General features: G+C 40.2%; 1 protein-coding gene across 2 annotated transcripts; it reads left to right on the top strand.

The window, feature by feature from the left end:
- The first annotated feature begins 4,260 nt into the window (after positions 1–4,260).
- On the top strand, positions 4,261–16,787 carry LOC120053488 (ETS homologous factor-like). 2 transcript variants are annotated; one of them, XM_039000614.1, is made up of 9 exons: positions 4,263–4,615; positions 11,427–11,532; positions 11,728–11,985; positions 12,332–12,388; positions 15,055–15,096; positions 15,202–15,264; positions 15,893–15,937; positions 16,092–16,287; positions 16,396–16,787. In XM_039000614.1, the coding sequence occupies exons 2-9, from the start codon at positions 11,436–11,438 to the stop codon at positions 16,493–16,495; spliced, it is 858 nt and encodes a 285-aa protein (XP_038856542.1). In that variant the 5' UTR covers positions 4,263–4,615; positions 11,427–11,435; the 3' UTR covers positions 16,496–16,787. The 2 variants fall into 2 exon arrangements, with proteins under 2 accessions (XP_038856543.1, XP_038856542.1); XM_039000615.1 differs by lacking the exons at positions 15,055–15,096; positions 15,202–15,264 and having other exon boundaries at positions 4,261–4,615.
- Positions 16,788–18,152: the final 1,365 nt, after the last annotated feature.

The following is an 18,152-nucleotide window of genomic DNA, read 5'->3' as shown; positions in this document are numbered from 1 at the left end:
CACTCCTGTCTCGCCTAGCCAGAATGACAGCTATCTTGTCCCCTGTCAAAGTGATGGCCATAACCGCTGACTGGAATGAGTTATTAGGGGCTTCAGAGAGGGCCCTTAGCGTGAATTATTGTCCCCTTAGGCCTGATATATATGATTAAATACTGTTGAAATGTAGCACTCTAAACTTTTATATAGGATTTTTTGTTTCTATTTAAAAATCTGAAAGAATTAAGTGAAAGAAGTAGAATGTACAGTATATCACTCCACTTTTCACTGCTTTTGTATGCCAACTCACACAGCCTGCATAGAGTTGATATAAATTACTTTGATCTCACCTTCTCTGTCTCTCTTCTCTCTCCCTTTCCCCCCAATGGACCTCTGTATCATCCACAGACACCCATCCACCTGGAAAAGGCAGAATAAAGATGCATGAAATGAGTTGCCAAAGACTCGACTCTCCTCACGACTTGGCAAAAAATGGTGAAAGCGAGATGAGAGCAAGGGGAAAAAAAGGGAGAAGTTGAGTGGGAGAGAGGGGAAAGCAGGCCAAGCCATCGGCTGTAATGAATTGCATGCGACTCCAGTTCCCCACTGATGGGCGTATTAATCTGGTCAGGCATATACAGTGGGACGGCACCAAGCGCGACTTAGGTCCCAAATTACACCCTGGAGGGACTTTACCCTTTACAAGGAGTATGAAAAACTGCTCCAAAACAGCAGCCAAATAGCACCTGTCTTACAAATAGGCAGCAGAGGGGATGTGGGAGAGGCTGGGGGCTAGTCGGGGAGTCATGCAGGTATTAGGAAGCTAGGGATTTGGGCTAGGGATCAGGAGTGGTGGGTTTTACAAAGCAGGCTGAGTAGCTTGGGGAGACAGGGACGGGGACAGGTGGTTCTCAGAGACCATTATGGTAGTGCTGGGTTTCCTCATTCATTACCTCTGAGGCAGCAGTGCCGTGGGAACTGGTCCCAGTCAAATGTAGTAGGGAACTGCAAAGAGTTACTAGGCCAGCAGAGAGCAGAAATCCACCCAGCACCACCCAGGACTAAGGACTCATGTTCAGCCGGTAGGGATCACAGGTAGTCTGTCCACGTGGGCAATACAGAAAACATACAGTTCTGCCCCTTCCTTACCATAAGGAAATAGTTGTGTTGGAGAATGATAGCTATGTTTAGGTAAACATGTGAATCATGCATGACTTGGATAGGCTTTGTTGGAATATACTTGACGTATACTTGCCTCTCTGACTTCTCCTTGCTTGAGCCCATTAGACAGTTCCGACATTTCTCAATCTTCAATCAACATCATGAAGCTGTTAGTGCTCCAATCTGTGCTCTGCTGAATGCCAGAATGAGTTCTGTGTGTGTTATGGGCTATATTTAGAACTTAGATCAGTGGCAACGTTACATTTGTCAAAACCCTAATTGGCGGCAAGCAGAAATAGACTATTTGTACTTCTTCTGATCATTGTCAAAAGATGACTACTGCAAGTAAAAAGGGTGACACGCTTAAAGGTCTGCATGTGACATATCCAATTATCTTTACACACTTTTCTGATTGTATTTACTGCTGGTTCTTAAAACTATGTTTCCAGAGATCAAAGTAAGATATATAAAATATTAATTTCATGTTCTGTTGGATCATTAGGTTGCCCGGGCAATAGATTTTGGTGGATTTAAATAGAGGATAACAGTATCTTTGAATAACACAGTAATACAGACTATCCATTCCATCAGCTACTGATGTTTCCATGGGTAAGACAAAGTGAAACAAACGGTAGGAGCAGCAGTAGAAGCTCTCCACATGCCACACATCAGCTCTAACAAAGGCAACCAGCCAGCATCAGATGATATTGAACTCTCATCTCACTATGCTCATGTGTCACTCAGCTGGTGTCTGTGTGTCAGACAGAAGAGGCAACTATGTTGAAGTGTAAACAAATAGGCAGAGGCTCTGAGCACAGCAATGTGTCACCTTCAAGGAGCTGGTTCTGGCAGGATAACAGAGTATCTACAACACTGAACAGCACACACCTGGATTGGTCAAAGCATCTTCCATCCCTCTCCATCCAGAGTGCTCTCCCGCTAAGAATGAGACATGGTTAGTGTCCTAAACACACAGATGGGGGTTTGTCCTTTTTACTTTCTTCATCAGAGGGAACATCAGACAATGGAAATTATGTTACTGTAACAAAGGCTATGCTTACACTGATTCAGTGCCATCATGTTGAAGTATTCATATGGAAACACGATTCTCTAGATGACAATTAGTAGAATGAAATACAATTATGGGGAAGGACAATAAATAAAAAACATCTATAATACAAAAGGAACATGTTGGCCATTGTTCTTGCAGTTAGCTTCGAAAGGTTGCAGTCAGATATATTTTGCCAAAGGTTCTGACAGTAGAAAAATCATCAGCGTTGAGTCATTGTGAACTTCATACCACCTGGAGACATTCTGGGGCCATACTTGCTAACATAAGCACCCATTTAAAGTTATACAGGTTCTCATGCAATCATATACATATCAGTCAATGAAAATAGTTGATTTACTTGCATTTGACCAAAGGATAAATTGTAGCTGATCCCATCAGATAACATAGCCCTATGCTAACCTTACCTGGTGGCAGTGATTACATCCTGGCACATCTTCGATTTTCGAACCACCAACCAATGGCATTTTTAAATCTACAAACTCAAGGTTTACTTGTTCAGTTGGTCTGTAACAAAATGTTGTTTGGCAGTATTGCATTGATGCATCCTTGACTAGGCTACAACCTATTAACGTTAGACAACATTTTCAAGTTTTTGCATATGGCAAAATCTTTTTCAAACACATCAATGAGTTTCTATGGGGAAAAAAAGATAAATGAGGTCCTTACAAGAAAGTTTATCACACATTGTAAAAAAAAATAAAAAAACGTAGAGAATTATGTATTTGTCAAACAGCAGTCATGTAGGCTATAACAATCCTCATCCCCTCTGGGCGCCACACACTGCTAAAGCGGTTGCATTGTAATTGATACTGTTTTTTAACCATGGACACGAGCCCACCTCGCATCAAGCTTTTCTGTTGAGGAAAAAACTGTTCAATGTCGGTCTTTGATTCTCGATTCAAAACGCATGTGACAAAGTGGGTTATTATAATATTGCATAAACTATAAAACATTGTAAGTATAACCTACATAAGAATATATTAATGACAGCCAAGTGTCTTCCTATATTAAGACTGTCGATTCAAGCTGCAATACTGCCATCTGTAGGATGATAACGAGAGTGCAGACTATTTCTACTGCACATCTCGAGTGAAATAACACATATGTGACAAAGCAGATGATTATAAAAATGCATATAAAATATTTAGTTGGACATGTCCATGTAACATAGCCTATGCAGTATGATTATTAGGCAATAGCAGTGTGTTTGTGTGCAAGGCTGAAATGTAAGTCCTTTTTCATTTGTAAGCTGTTGGCTGTAGGCTACATCCCTTTTCAACACACTAACCTAATAGGATACATGTAAATCTAAATGTCAAAGGGGGGGGACTCATGTGAGATTCGAACCCGTGCCATAATCTGTGACAATTACATGAACTAGGCACTTTACACAGAGAGCAATTTGACCAGTGTTGGAACATGTCCAACTACATCTACGATTTTAATTGGCTGCAGAAGTTGTGCCAGGATGTAATCACTGCCACCTGGTGAGGTTAGAAAAGGGCTAACGTGTGCCATGTTATCTGACGGGACCAGCTACAATTTAGCTTTCTGTCACATGCAAGTAAATCGACAACTTTAAATGGCTGTTTAACTTTAAATGCTTGCAAGTATGGTGTGTGTGTGTGTGTGTAGGGACATTTTGTGGGGACATCCCTATATCCCCCAACTGGGGACATCCCTATATTTCTGTTATTACGGTGCTATCACTCTGTTATTAGTACACCTGCGTGGTAATTTCACTGTTGATGGACCTGACCTGAGTGCAATGGCAACCATGTACTGTGTAAATATGGTCGAGTAAATGTTGTTAAACTGGAACCTAGTTGTTGTGTAATTTTAAGTGAACACCCACATGGTCAAATGTTATTTCCAGGGGGTCTAGGGTTAAGGTTAGAATTAGATTTTTTTTTATTTTGAATGGAACTGAATTGTGTGTCCCCACAAGGTTAGTTTTGAGAGAAAGAGAGAGAGAGAGAGAGAGAGAGAGAGAGAGAGAGAGAGAGAGAGAGAGAGAGAGAGAGAGAGAGAAAAAAAACAGAGTGAAAGTAAAAGCTATGACAGGTGTGTGCTGTTATTCACTCCGTCACCCGAATCCAAATTACTAACTAGCATGAACTTACCCTGGTAGCCAATTGGAGAGAGATAAGGATAGGACAAGGAAGCTGACAGCATAAAATACCCACTGCTGGAGCAGCACCTTGGTGTGTATGGGCAAGCATTTTTTTTGTTTGTTTTTGGAGTCCGAAGAGCACAACTGCTAGCACTGACAACAACACTTCACCCACCTGTGTACCGAAGCACAACTACTGTAGCTACCCACCTAAAGTCATCTGAGAGAAGAGCGAGAGAGGGACAACACACCCATCGAACACAGGCCTGGTCGGTCTCCATTCCACAGCTCTGGTAGGAAAACATGCTAAGCATTGTTAAGCAACCAGATTTGCTCCTGTTGTTCGTAGCTGTTATAATGACTGAATGTAATGAAATCAATCTAATGTCAAATGGCTGGGCATAGGAATGAATGGGTGTTTTCATTAAGCAGACAGTAGGTATTTTAACTGTAACAAAGCAATGTAGGCATTACTTTAATTGTCTTTCAAACTAGATAGTGTTTGTTTGGATTCATGTGTCTAACTGTGTCAAGCGTTGATTGCCAGCAATGCTTCTTCAACTTATCCATACGTTCTATTGGTTCTATTCCAGCACACTCTGTTATGAAGCAATGCTATTTCAATCTGTTTCAGCACTGTCTGTAGGTCTCAATGTCATGTTTGACATTGGCCTTTACTTATACATGAGCTCTTAGGGATGCAAACCTCAGCTCCAGATGAGCACTGATCTGTGACTGATTACATACATGAAAGTTAAACTACTGTTTTGCAGTGGTGTAAAGTACTTAAGTAAAAATACTTTAAAGTACTACATAAGTAGTTTTTTAAGGGTATCTGTACTTTACTTTACTATTTATATATTTTTTACAACTTTTACTTCAATACATTCCTAAAGAAAATAATTTACTCTTTACTCCATACATTTTCCCTGACACCAAAATGTACTCATTAGATTCTGAAAGGTTGGCAGGACAGGAAAATGGTCCAATTCACACACTTATCAAGAGAACATCAATGGTCATCTCTACTGTCTCTGATCTTGTGGACTCACTAAAAACAAATGCTACGTTTGTAAAATATGTCTTAGTGTTGGAGTGTGCCCCTGGCTATCCGTAAAAAATATATTTTAAAAACACATGCCGTCTGGTTTGCTTAACATAAGGAATTATTTTTACTTTTACTTTTGATACTTAAGTATTTTTTGCAATTACATGTACTTTTATACTAAAGTATATTTAAAACAAAATAATTGTAGATTTTTACTCAAGTAGTATTTATCTAGGTGACTTTCACTTTTACTTGAGTCATTTTCTCTTAAGGTATATTTTCTTTCACTCAAGTATGACAGTTGGGTACTTTCAACCACTGCTGTTTTGTTTTAGGTTGAATGACTGTACCTGATTACAACCTACTCTACAGTAATCACCTAGCATTGGTTGTATCAGTTGGTTGGTTGCATCAGTTGGTATAAAACTCCACAGACTGTATCTGTCCTCAGACACTTCAGAGCCAGGAAAGAGTGACCTGCCTGCACTTGCTTGTTGCTTACCTGAAGTGACATTGATCAGTGATCGTACTATTGTCTGTTTACTTCCTTCATCTGTAAGTCTTTCCTCATGGTTTTACATAATTATGTTATGAAACTTTGTTTGTTTGTTTGGTGATATGCACAGTCAGTGAATATTGATCAGAGGTGAGTTTCCAAAGCGCTTTGTCTAGCTAACATGGAACTTTATGACTCATCCCTGAATAGTTCACACCATGTATCGTTAACAAGTTAACCTTCAACCGTCCAGGAGACTATAGAAAATAGAAACTACTACCTGATGATAGGGACATGCTAACTAAACAGTCAGGAATACAATGCCAGCAGTCTACTTCTATGTACAGTCTTTAGGCTGTTCAGACTAGACAGCAGGCAAACAGACAGTAGACTGCACTGATGGTAATCAAAAGCGTACATTTGGCAAGGCTTGGCAAGATGTCAATAGGATCTAGATCTGAACCCAACACTCGGCCTGAACTGTCAAAGGCCATATACCTCTTGTGAAAATCATACTCAGGGATCTTGACTCAAGTTCTTGGGAAACTGGTTTTGGTTTGAGGAAGACAGTATAATTTATTATTAATACATTTTTTGCTTATTCTTTGGTTATTGTATGTTTTTTTCACTGCTCAAACCTTATGGTGGGTTGTGACTCAAAAGAAACCTTAATTGCTTGGTCACGAAACAGAAAAGTTTGGAAACCCCTGGACTCGACAAACACTAAAATATGTGACAAAGTCATTGCAAGTACTGTGGTGCAGCCACTCCGCCTTCCTGTTATATATTCGTCACAGGCCTCAGTGCTGACCTCCAACTTTAATAATGTATACTGAACAAAACAATGAATGCAACAATTTCAAATATTTTATTGAGCTACAGTTCATATAAGGAAAAAGATTCATTTGGCACTAATCTATGGATTTCACATGACTGGACAGGTGTGCAATGGGGAGCCAGGCCCAGCCAATCAGAATGACTTTTTCCCCACAAAAGGGCTTTATTACACACATGAATACACCTCAGCACACAGTATATATTTACATATTGAATGCAAATATGGTTGTGGTGAATGGTTTTCTCAACAACAGTTCAATGAATGTAACCATGTTGTTGACCCACTATGGCCAACACTTCACGGGCAGTCAAGGGAGTGATATAGAGAAGAGTATACCATGGTCCACATACCGTACTGTAGCACTACTGTCTTTCTATAAATATTCAAATGAGTATTCACTGATATTATGTATGTTGCATTTACTTCTACAATGTCACTTCTTTATCAATTCTTTAGACCTTCATTAACTTGTTTGTCAACTTTAAACGTGTCATTAAAGTCAAAGGGGGCCAACCAACTTTCTGGTAGAGAATGCAGGGATGACATCACAGAGGGACAACCAACTTTCTGGTAGAGAATGCAGGGATGACATCAGAGGGACAACCAACTTTCTGGTAGAGAATGCAGGGATGACATCACAGAGGGACAACCAACTTTCTGGTAGAGAATGCAGGGATGACATCACAGAGGGACAACCAACTTTCTGGTAGAGAATGCAGGGATGACATCACAGAGGGACAACCAACTTTCTGGTAGAGAATGCAGTGATGAGTACTAAAATTGTTGCCCGTAATAAAGTACAGTGCGTAATGATAAATTGCATCTAATGGCTTTAATGAAGTGGCAGCTGCATTCATACAGATGATGTTGCCATAGTGTAGGGCCGATAGGAACATTGACTGAATAATCTGCTTTCTACTATTTAGCGAGAGGCAAGACCTATTTCTATAGAAGAAGCCCATTTTTATTCTCAACTTCTTAACTCATCAATATGCTTTTTAATAGACAGCTTTTCATCAATCCAGATGCCCAGATATTTGTAAGCACGGACACGATCAATATAGACACCATCCAAAGTGCACATGCATAAATCATCAGACTTAATTTTATGCGCTCTAGAGAACAACATATATTTAGTTTGACCATTATTCAGTACTAATTTCTGGTCAATAAAGTTTTTCTATAACACAATGAAGGAAGACTGTAGTATAGATAGAGCCTTTTCAACCGGGGGGGGGGGGGGGGCAATAGCATACACAACAGTATCATCGGCATACAAGTTTAGGTCACATTTTTTTTCAATAGTCGATAGTTAATGTTGACAGTAAAAAGCACAGGACCCAGAATCGACCACTGCGGGACACCTTCTGTAAGGAAACTTGATTTAACACCATCAGTAGATATACATTGAGTTCTATCTGTCAAGCAATTTTTAAACCAGTTACATGCAACCTGGTCTAGGCCAATTAAGGAAAGCCTCTGAATTAGCAATGAGTGATCAACAGTATCGAAAGCCTTTGACAGGTCAATGAAGAGGGCAGAACAATGTTGATTTTTATCCATGCAGGTAACCACATCATTTATACCTAGGGGTGAAACAGAGATAGTGCTATGACCTGATCAAAAACCTGAATGATGAACACTATACTGTATATAAAAAAGTATGTGGACAACCCTTCAAATTAGTGGATTGGACTATTTCAGACACACCGTTGCTGACAGCTGTATAAAATTGAGCATGCAGCCATGCAATCTCCATGCTCAAACATTTGCAGTAGAATGGCCTTACTAAAGAGCAACAAGCTCACAGAATGGGATCGGCGAGTGCTGAAGCACGTAGTGTCGACAACATACAGTTCCAACACTCACTATTGAGTTCCAAACTGCCTCTGGAAACAACGTCAGCACAAGAACTGTTCATCGGGAGTTTCATGAAATGGGTTTCCATGGCCAGGCACTGTACACAAGCCTACGATCACCATGCGCAATGCCAAGAGTCGGCTGAAGTGGTGTAAAGCTCGACGCCATTGGATTCTGGAGCAGTGGAAACGTGTTCTCTGGAGTGATGAATCACGCTTCACCATCTGGAAGTCCGAAGGACGAATCTGGGTTTGGAGGAAGCCAGGAGAACGCTACCTACCCCAATGCATAGTGCCAACTGTAAAGTTTGGATGAGGACGAATAACGGTCTGGAGCTATTTTTCATGGTTCCAACTAGGCCCCTTAGTTCAAGTGAAGGGAAATCTTAATGATATGTCATACAATGGCATTCTACAAAAATCTGTGCTTCCAACTTTGTGGCAACAGTTTGAGGAAGGCCCTTTAGGAAGGCCCTTTCAGCATGACAATGCCCTGTGCACAAAGTGAGGTCCATACAGAAATGGTTTGTCGAGATCGGTGTGGAAGAACTTGATTGGCCTACACAGAGCCCTGACCTCAACCCCATCGGACACCTTTGGGATGAATTAGAATGTTGACTGATTTCCAGGCCAAATCGCCCAACATCATTGCCAGACCTTGCTAATGCTCTTGTGTCTGAATGGAAGCAATTCCCCGCAGCAATGTTCCAAATTCTAGTGGAAAGCATTCCCAGAAGAGTGGAGTCTGTTATAGCAGTAAATTGGGCACCAACTCCAAATTAATGAAAATGGTTTTGGAATGAGATGTTCGACGAGCAGGTGTCCACATACTTATTGTCGTGTAGTGTGCATTTAGAATACTTTTCAAGGATAACAAAGATCTTAGCTGAGAATTAATCAAGGATTCTAATATTTTAGCTTTGCAAGAAAGTTTAGAAATAGGCCGCCACCTTTGTGAAGGGAAAGTACATGTGCCGCCTTCCAAACTCCGGGAGTATCACGTTATTAAATGTAACTAACCCGTTTCATTCTACCATCAGAAGAACACATAGGCATACAGTGCAATCAGAAAGTATTCAGACCCCTTGACTTTTCCACATTTTGTCACGTTACACCCTTTTTCTAAAATTGATTTTTTTTAAATCCCTCATTAATCTACACACAATACCCCATAATGATGAAGCGAAAAACAGATTTTATTTTACAAATGTATTCAAATAAATAATGAAAAACAGAAATACCTTATTTACATAAGTATTCAGACCCTTTGCTATGAGACTCAAAATTAAGCTCAGGTGCATCCTGTTTCCATTGATCATCCTTAAGATGTTTCTACAACTTGATTGGAGTCAACCTGTGATAAATTCAATTGATTGGACATGATTTGGAAAGGCACATACCTGTCTATATAAGGTCCCACAGTTGACAGTGCATGTCAGAGCAAAAACCAAGCCATGAGGTTGAAGGAATTGTCTGTGGAGCTCAGAGACAGGATTGTGTAGAGGCACAGATCTGGGGAAGGGTACCAAACAATGTCTGTAGCATTGAAGGTCTCCAAGAATACTGTGGCCTATATTATTCTTAAATGGAAGAAGTTTGGAACCAACAAGAATCTTCCTAACTGAGCAATCAAGGGAGAAGTGCCTTAGTCAGGGAGGTGACCAAGAACCCAATGGTCATTCTGACAGAGCTTCAGAGTTCATCTGTGGAGATGGGAAACCTTCCAGAAGGACAACCATCTCTGCAGCACTCCACCAATCAGGCCTTTATGGTAGAGTGACTAGACGGAAGCCACTCCTCAGTAAAAGGCACATGACAGCCTGTTTAGAGTTTTCCAAAAGGCACCTAAAGGACTCTCAGACCATAGAAACAAGATTATCTGGTCTGATGAAACCAAGATTGAACTCTTTGGCCTGAATGCCAAGCATCATGTCTCGAGGAAACCTGGTACCATCCCTACGGTGAAGCGTGGTTGTGGTAGCATCATGTTTTGGGGATGTTTTTCAACAGCAGGGACTGGGAGACTAGTCAGGATCGAGGGAAAGATGAACAGAGCAAAGTACAGAGAGATCCTTAAGGAAAACTTGCTACAGAGCGCTCAGGACTTCAGACTGGGGCAAAGGTTCAGTTTCGAACAGGACAACAACTCTCAGCACACAGCCAAGACAATGCAGGAGTGGCTTCGGGAGAAGTCTCTGAATGTCCTTGAGTGGCCCAGCCAGAGCCCGGACTTGAATACAATTGAACATCTCTGGAGAGACCTGAAAATAGATGTGCTGCCACGCTCCCCATCCAACCTGACAGAGCTTGAGAGGATCTGCAGAGGAGAATGGGAGAAACTCCACAAATACAGGTGTGCCAAGCTTGTAGCGTCAAATCCAAGAAGACTCGAGGCTGTAAAAACTGCCAAAGGTGATTCAACTAAGTACTAAGTAAAGGGTGTGAATACTTATGTAAATGTAATGTTTCTTTTTAAATTATTCATTTGCAGAAAATTCTAAAAACCTGTTTTTATTTTGTCATTATGGGGTATTGTGTGTAGATTGATGAGGGGAAAAAACTATGTAATCAATTTTATAATAAGGCTGTAGCGTAACAAATTGTAGAATAATTCAAGGGGTCTGAGTACTTTCTGAATGCACTGTGTATGTATGCAAAACAGACACACTCTCCCTATACTAACTCCTTCTGCACTTTCACAACTGTCAATGTTGTAATTTGGAAATATCTAATTTGCAAACATCTCAACTCACTATGGGGAATAACACTGTCTATGTGCGCTGTGTGTGATTACATGGCAGCCTACCAATCACCTTGTTTGGGGTTTTACTCCATACTGACTGTATGTGTCTTTCTCCCCCAGCTCTGGACCATGGTCCGTCATACCACCTGTATCATGAGCATCCCTTCCACTGCCAGCATTGAGAGCCAGCTGCCCACAACATGGAGCTCCTACCCCTGCCCAGACAGTGAGGACTTGTTTGGTTACTCAATGGCTCTTTTAGTAAAATGCTCTGCTGGTTTAATTATTTACAAGTACCTGGGCTAGCCAGAGTTAATATTTTTTCACAACACCCCCAGCACACTCAAAGATTGAAAATGTGATATGCTACTCACAGCTATTGCAAAACGCACCTAACCTCTACCTTCAACCCTATCCCCAGTTTCCACAGTGATGCCCAGTTACACCAGTAGCCTGTGGTCCCAGGACTACAAGCCTCAGTATTGGTCAAAGTACCTGGTGTGGCAGTGGCTACAGCAGATGGTGGACATGCACCAGATTGACGCTGCCAGCATCCACTTCCAGAACTTTGACGTGGATGGCCGTCAACTGTGCAGCATGACCTACCAGGACTTTACACGCGCCGCGGGCACTGTGGGGCCTATCCTCTACCAAAGCCTCAACGAGCTCAAATGGAGCGGTAGGTTCACACATTGGACAAAGCTGTAACGTCCTCTGTTATTGTTAGTGTCTTATGTTTATCAGAATGGAGGCCAGGTCTGGCCATGTATTATAAAAACATACTGTTAGTGATACATTTGGTCTTCAGATGTTTGAATGTAGTATTTCATTTCAACAATATTTGAGTCGGTTAGAAAACCACAAACAAACAAGAACAGACAGTTGAACCAGTGTACGGTAGAAGGATCAAGGATTTAAGATTTCAGCATCAAATTTGATTACATGCAACACAAAATAAAGAAGGGTGTTGTTACTGTCAGTGTAATAACAATGACCTCTTGTTTCTCCATGTCATCCCTACACAGGACAGCATCTTGGTGTGGAGTTTAACCCACTGGACATGATCAAATCAGAGCCAGATGGTAAGAGCTGTCAAAAGCATACAAACCCAGAGAGGATGTAGTACATTGTTTTTCACATGTCCTTTATTCAAAATGCATTGTTGCATGCTTATAAAATTGTAATTTATAAAGTTATAGAATATATACAATGCTTCAGACCCTCGTAGAGAACGGGGAGTCTATAGAACAGAGAGACTCAGGGTTCCCAAACTGGCGGGCCTTGTGCTGGATTTGTCCCGGGGGTGGTTTTATTTGGCCCCAAGCAACAACAACAACAAAAAAACAAAAAAAATGTTTTGTTGAATTTCCATTGTTGGAATTAAAAGACTAAAAACACCAGGAAAGCAATTCCAAGTGATTTTAATTGGGAAATATTTTCCCAAGCATTCACACGCATAATAGAGAGACATATGTGATTGTATACAAATAATAATAATTGATTGGATTTATAAAGCACTTTTCTACCAATTGAGGTACTCAAAGCGCCTTGCATACAGTAGTAGGGGGAAACTCAACTCACCAATGTGTAGCACCAATTTCAGTTATGCACGGCGACCATTTTGTACAAGAACTCTCACCACAAATCAGTTATCATGTGGAGAGGTGAGGAGTGATATATGCCAATTAGGAATGAGGAGGATGATTAGGTGGCCATGATGGAATGTGGCCAGGTTGGGAATTTAGCCATAACACCAGGGTGAACACCTCTACTTTTACAATAACCGCCATGGGATTTTAAATGATGACAGAGTGTCAGGACACCCGTTTTAACATCCTGTCCAAAAGACAGCACCATACGCAGGACAATATTCCCAAATGTAATCTAGGTTTGAAATGATGTCCGTACGGGAGTTGCAACGATGGGACAAGACTGTAACTACCAACTGGATATCATGAAAATTGGGGAGAAAAAGGGGGTAAAAAGGTTTTCAAAAATGAAATAATTTGTTTGAAATCATTATGTTTTAGACAAATATTATATCTGTTTAAGCTTCTGCGGTCAATTTGCAGTCTAAAAATATCCAGTACTATTCAAAAGTTTGGACACACCTACTCATTCAAGGGTTTTTCTTTATATGTTCTACATTGTAGTGAAGACATCAAAACTATGAAATAACACATATGGAATCATATAGTAACAAAAAAGTATATAACATATTTTAGATTATTCAAGGTAGACACGCTTTGCCTTGATGACAGCTTTGCACAATCTTGGCATTCTCTCAACCAGCTTCACCTGGAATGCTTTCCCAACAGTCTTCAAGGAGTTCCCACATATGCTGAGCACTTGTTGGCTGCTTTTCCTTCACTCTGCGGTCCAACTCATCCCAAACCATCTCATTTGGGTTGTGGTCAGGTGATTGTGGAAGCCAGGTCATCTGATGCAGCACTCCATTACTCTCCTTCTTGGTCAAATAGCCCCTACACAGCCTGGAGGTGTGTTTTGGGCCATTGTCCTGTTGAAAAACAAATTATAGTCCCACTAAGCGCAAACCAGATGAGATGGCGTATTGCTGCAGAATGCTGTCGTAGCAATGCTGGTTAAGTGTGCCTTGAATTCTAAATAAATCACTTACAGTGTCACCAGAAAAGCACCCCCACACTATCACACCTCCTCCTCATCCATGCAACATGGTGGGAACTACACACGCAGAGATCATCCGTTCACCTACTCTGTGTCTCGCAAAGACATTGCGGTTGGAACCAAAAATCTCAAATTTGGACTCATCAGACCTAAGGACAGATTTCCACCGGTCTAATGTCCATTGCTCGTGTTTCTTGGCCCAAGTAAGTCTCTTCTTATTATTGGTGTCCTTTAGTAGTGATTTCTTTGCTTCTTCTGATTCACACAGTCGATGTTGAGATACGTCTGTTACTTGAACTCTGTAAAGCAGAGGTTGGTAACTCTAACTTATTCTCTGCAACAGAGGTAACTCTGCGTCTTCCTTTCCTGTGGCGGTCCTCATGAGAGCCAGTTTCATCATAGCGCTTGATGGTTTTTACTTGGTCTTTTACCAAATAGGGCTATCTTCTGTATACCATCCCTACCTTGTCACAACACAGCTGATTGGCTCAAATGCAGGAAAGAATTAAAGAAATTTCACAAAATAACTTTTTGTGGAACCGGCACACCGGTTAATTGAAATGCATTCCAGGTGACTACCTCATGAAGCTGGTTAAATAATGCCAAGAGTATGCAAAGCTGTCATCAAAGCATAGCGTGGCTACTTTGAAGAATCTCAAATAGAAAATATATTTTGATTTGTTGAGCACTTTTTTGGTTACTACATGATTCCGTGTGTGTTATTTCATAGTTCTGATGTCTTCAATATTATTCTACAATGTTGAAAATAGTACAAATAAAAGAAAATACCTGGGATCAGTAGGTGTGTCCAAACTTTTGACTGGTACTGTATATTTATAAAAGATTGTTCCGCGGATTAATCTAGATGATGATCCATGCTCTAGAGAAACATTGGGATACATGAGTAATGTACTTCAAGTCATCTCTTACAAGCCCATCCAGTCATGACATAGGCCTATCTGTGCTTGTCTCAACATGTTTGACGCTAGTTAAAAAATTAAGTAAGTTAAATCTAGTCTGTGATTTCAATAAACTCTTGAGATGTTACTTTATGCCTCTTATTAAGTAAATGTAAGCATTATGTGCTCTCCTCTCCTCATAGATTTCCCTTGTTCATTCCCAGAACCTAGCATATATCCTGCAGGTAGGTACCACATTGGAATGGATAGGAGAGACTTAAAAATGCAACATTTTAACTAACTTACGGACAGCATAATTTTTTATATGTTGACCTGTCTTTACTTTTTAGACATTTTTGATCCCTCATGTCAATGCCTCGCACCTGTGGCATCGCTCACTATCTCAAGTCCAGGTAAAAGATGAGGACTGAAAACCTATAAAACATTATGTAAACAAAGAAATTGGAACAAGACCCAAGCCAAGGGAAGACTTTGATCTACAGTAGCCTAGTCCCCAAATAAATTATTGCTGGACCAATGTGAATTTGAAACATAAGACATCATTGAGCAAAGTGGCAATTCAAGGCTACTGAGTAAAGTCCATGAACTGAACCTTCATGGACTTTACTCAGTAGCCTTGAATTGCCACTTTGCTTAATGATGTCTTATATTTCAAATTCACATCAGTAAGTGACAATTTTGGGAATGGGCCAGCTGAGTTTACTCCTTCACTAAACAATGCCACTGAGAAAACAATGTATGACAATACAACTGAACAAACTCATCCTGTAAATGTTTCCCACACCCATGTAATTGTACAGTATTGGGTTCCATAGAATTAATATGGAATGCGTAAGATATAGCGGCACAAGGGTTAAACCGTATAGGTTAAAGCTCTGTTTGATTAGTTGGTTGGACTACTATGATGCTAGACCCACTAGTGGGTTTGATTGTCACATGTACCAAATATATTGAATGTCTTCATTTTAATTTGTTGTGAGCATCTGCTTAATGACCATGTATCTATTAATTTACTTTCAGACACAAAGAGATCTCACAGTCGCCCTCATCAGATCAAAAAACACAGTGAGTAGTATTTATCATCTTCAATACTGTCGTTACTTATCTTTTAATGTAAATGCTCAATCAGATGATGGCTACATGCTGAACGTTTTGCCTATGCTATAACTGATGTGCAGTAGATTGTTCTAATGTCCACCACCCATGTGTTTCTCCTCAGACCCCCGGGGAACCCACCTGTGGGAGTTCATTAGGGACATTCTGCTGAACCCAGAGTGGAACTCAGGCCTGCTCAAGTGGGAGGACCGGACAGATGGCGTGTTCCGTTTCCTCAAGTCAGAGGCTGTTGCTCAGCTGTGGGGCAAGAAGAAGAACAACAGCAGCATGACCTACGAGAAGCTCAGCCGAGCTATGAGGTAAAGACTGAAGGGATTAGGGGGTTTTGATGTTTATTTCCTGGTTTTCATCTGAAGAAGGCAGTCATTTTGGCTGTTCCATTAACCTCCCTGTCCATACCTTTCCAGATATTACTACAAACAGGAAATCCTGGAACACGTGGATGGCCGAAGGCTGGTCTACAAGTTTGGAAAAAATGCACAAGGATGGAGGGAGTCAGAAAAGTAAAAGAGTCTGGAGGACACCTCTCCACTATTTTGTGCCTTTTTTTGTGCCTTTTTTTTTGCCTGTCTATTTATGTTTGTTTTTTATTTTAATGTGTCACTGTGATGTTTTACAAAGAGGAGCAGAATGCCTTGTTGCAACTCTTGACATTTGTGGGAGGTTTTGTATGATATGTTTACATTTGGTTAAGAAAGACTACATTTTACATTTAATTGCTTACCCAGCTAGCACATAACGTTCTGAGAACCAAATGTTTCTTAGAGCTTGGTGACAGCGGGGTTGTCATATGGTTATTTTGCATACAACCTTCCTACAACTTTCTGGGAATGGTGCAGGATAGTTGCTTGACTGTGGAACATTCTCGGCACATTTAAGGAACTTGAATTTTTAAAAATAATAATCTTGCTATTTCATTACTTTAACTCACAGGTGTCAAACTCATTCCACGGGGGGCCGAGTGTCTGCGGGTTTTCGCTCCTCCCTTGTACTTGATTGATGAATTAACATCACTAATTAGTTAGGAACTCCCCACACCTGGTTGTCTAGGGCTTTATTGAAAGGAAAAACCAAAAACCTGCAGACACTAGGCCCTCCGTGGAATGAGTTTGACACCCCTGCTTAACTGAATGTTTCCTAAAAGTTCAAACATGGTTGGATTTAATGTACATTTTGGTAATGTTCTAGGAATGTTCTCCAACTAGTTTGACATTGGGAATGTTCTCAAATAGTTCAGAGAATGTTAAGAAACAACAGTCTTCTGTAGGAATTTCAGCATAACGTTTACTTCAGCATAACGTTTTCTGCAGGTTTCCTCGCGGTTATTTTTAAAGTCATGTTCTCAGAACGTTAAGAAAATGTTCCATAAAAACCACAAGAACATTAGTAATGTTCAAATAACTTTCTAAGAATGTTATTTGAAAAAATACAATACTTAGCATCAACAAAACTCTCTTTATCCTCTATCTTGTTAAGTGTGTTCAGGTGTATTGGCCTTGCCCACTTATTGGTCAGACCTGATCTTTATTAATGCTTGTTTCCTTTCAAATGGGGTCTGTTTGAATAGACTAAAATGAACATGGCATGCTAGCTTCATCCTGGTTGCGCAGTGGAGAAATTACATGGATAGAGAACCGAAGACTATAGGTACTGAATTTCACTAACGTTGTGCTACAACAAAAAATACATGTGTTTGCAAATTAATTTCTGTGTCCTATCTAGGGTTGCAAAGGGAAGGTATTTTACTGGAAACTTTCTAAGTTTACCAGTAAACTACCAGAATTTTGACATCTTTAAATTATGTAATCTACCACAAGATACTGTATCTATTGGTCTTTTGGGGGTATTTCATAATATCACCGGTGTCTGTAATTATCTCTGTCCTGTTTTCTGGCCTTATCACATGGGAAATATATTAAATAATTAAATACAATTATTTAAAAATAAAATGAATGAGAAAGCTGTAAAATATCATCCTAAATATAAACCATTCAACTTAGTGAATACCATTGGTGCATTTTTATTTATTTTACTACGTCAACATGTATTTTTTTGTGAATGTTTTTGCCTCAAACTGGTGAAAGTTGTGATTAGATGTTGATTAGATGCTTGTTGATTAGATGCTTTTCTAGGCTATTTTCTCTTCACCCATATGGTCTATCTA

The sequence above is a fragment of the Salvelinus namaycush genome, chromosome 9, assembly GCF_016432855.1.
Source record: "Salvelinus namaycush isolate Seneca chromosome 9, SaNama_1.0, whole genome shotgun sequence".
Classification (NCBI taxonomy): domain Eukaryota; kingdom Metazoa; phylum Chordata; class Actinopteri; order Salmoniformes; family Salmonidae; genus Salvelinus; species Salvelinus namaycush.
The sequence above is the reverse complement of the archived record's forward strand: the minus strand, read 5'-3'. Positions and strand labels throughout refer to the sequence as shown.

Bases quoted from the DNA above. Each gene is read 5' to 3' on its own strand.
- LOC120053488 (XM_039000614.1), top strand. From the start codon at position 11,436: ATGGTCCGTCATACCACCTGTATCATGAGCATCCCTTCCACTGCCAGC. The intron at 12,389-15,054 runs GTAAGAGCTGTC...CTCTCCTCATAG, and splicing joins GATCAAATCAGAGCCAGATG to ATTTCCCTTGTTCATTCCCA. The intron at 15,265-15,892 runs GTAAAAGATGAG...ATTTACTTTCAG, and splicing joins GCTCACTATCTCAAGTCCAG to ACACAAAGAGATCTCACAGT.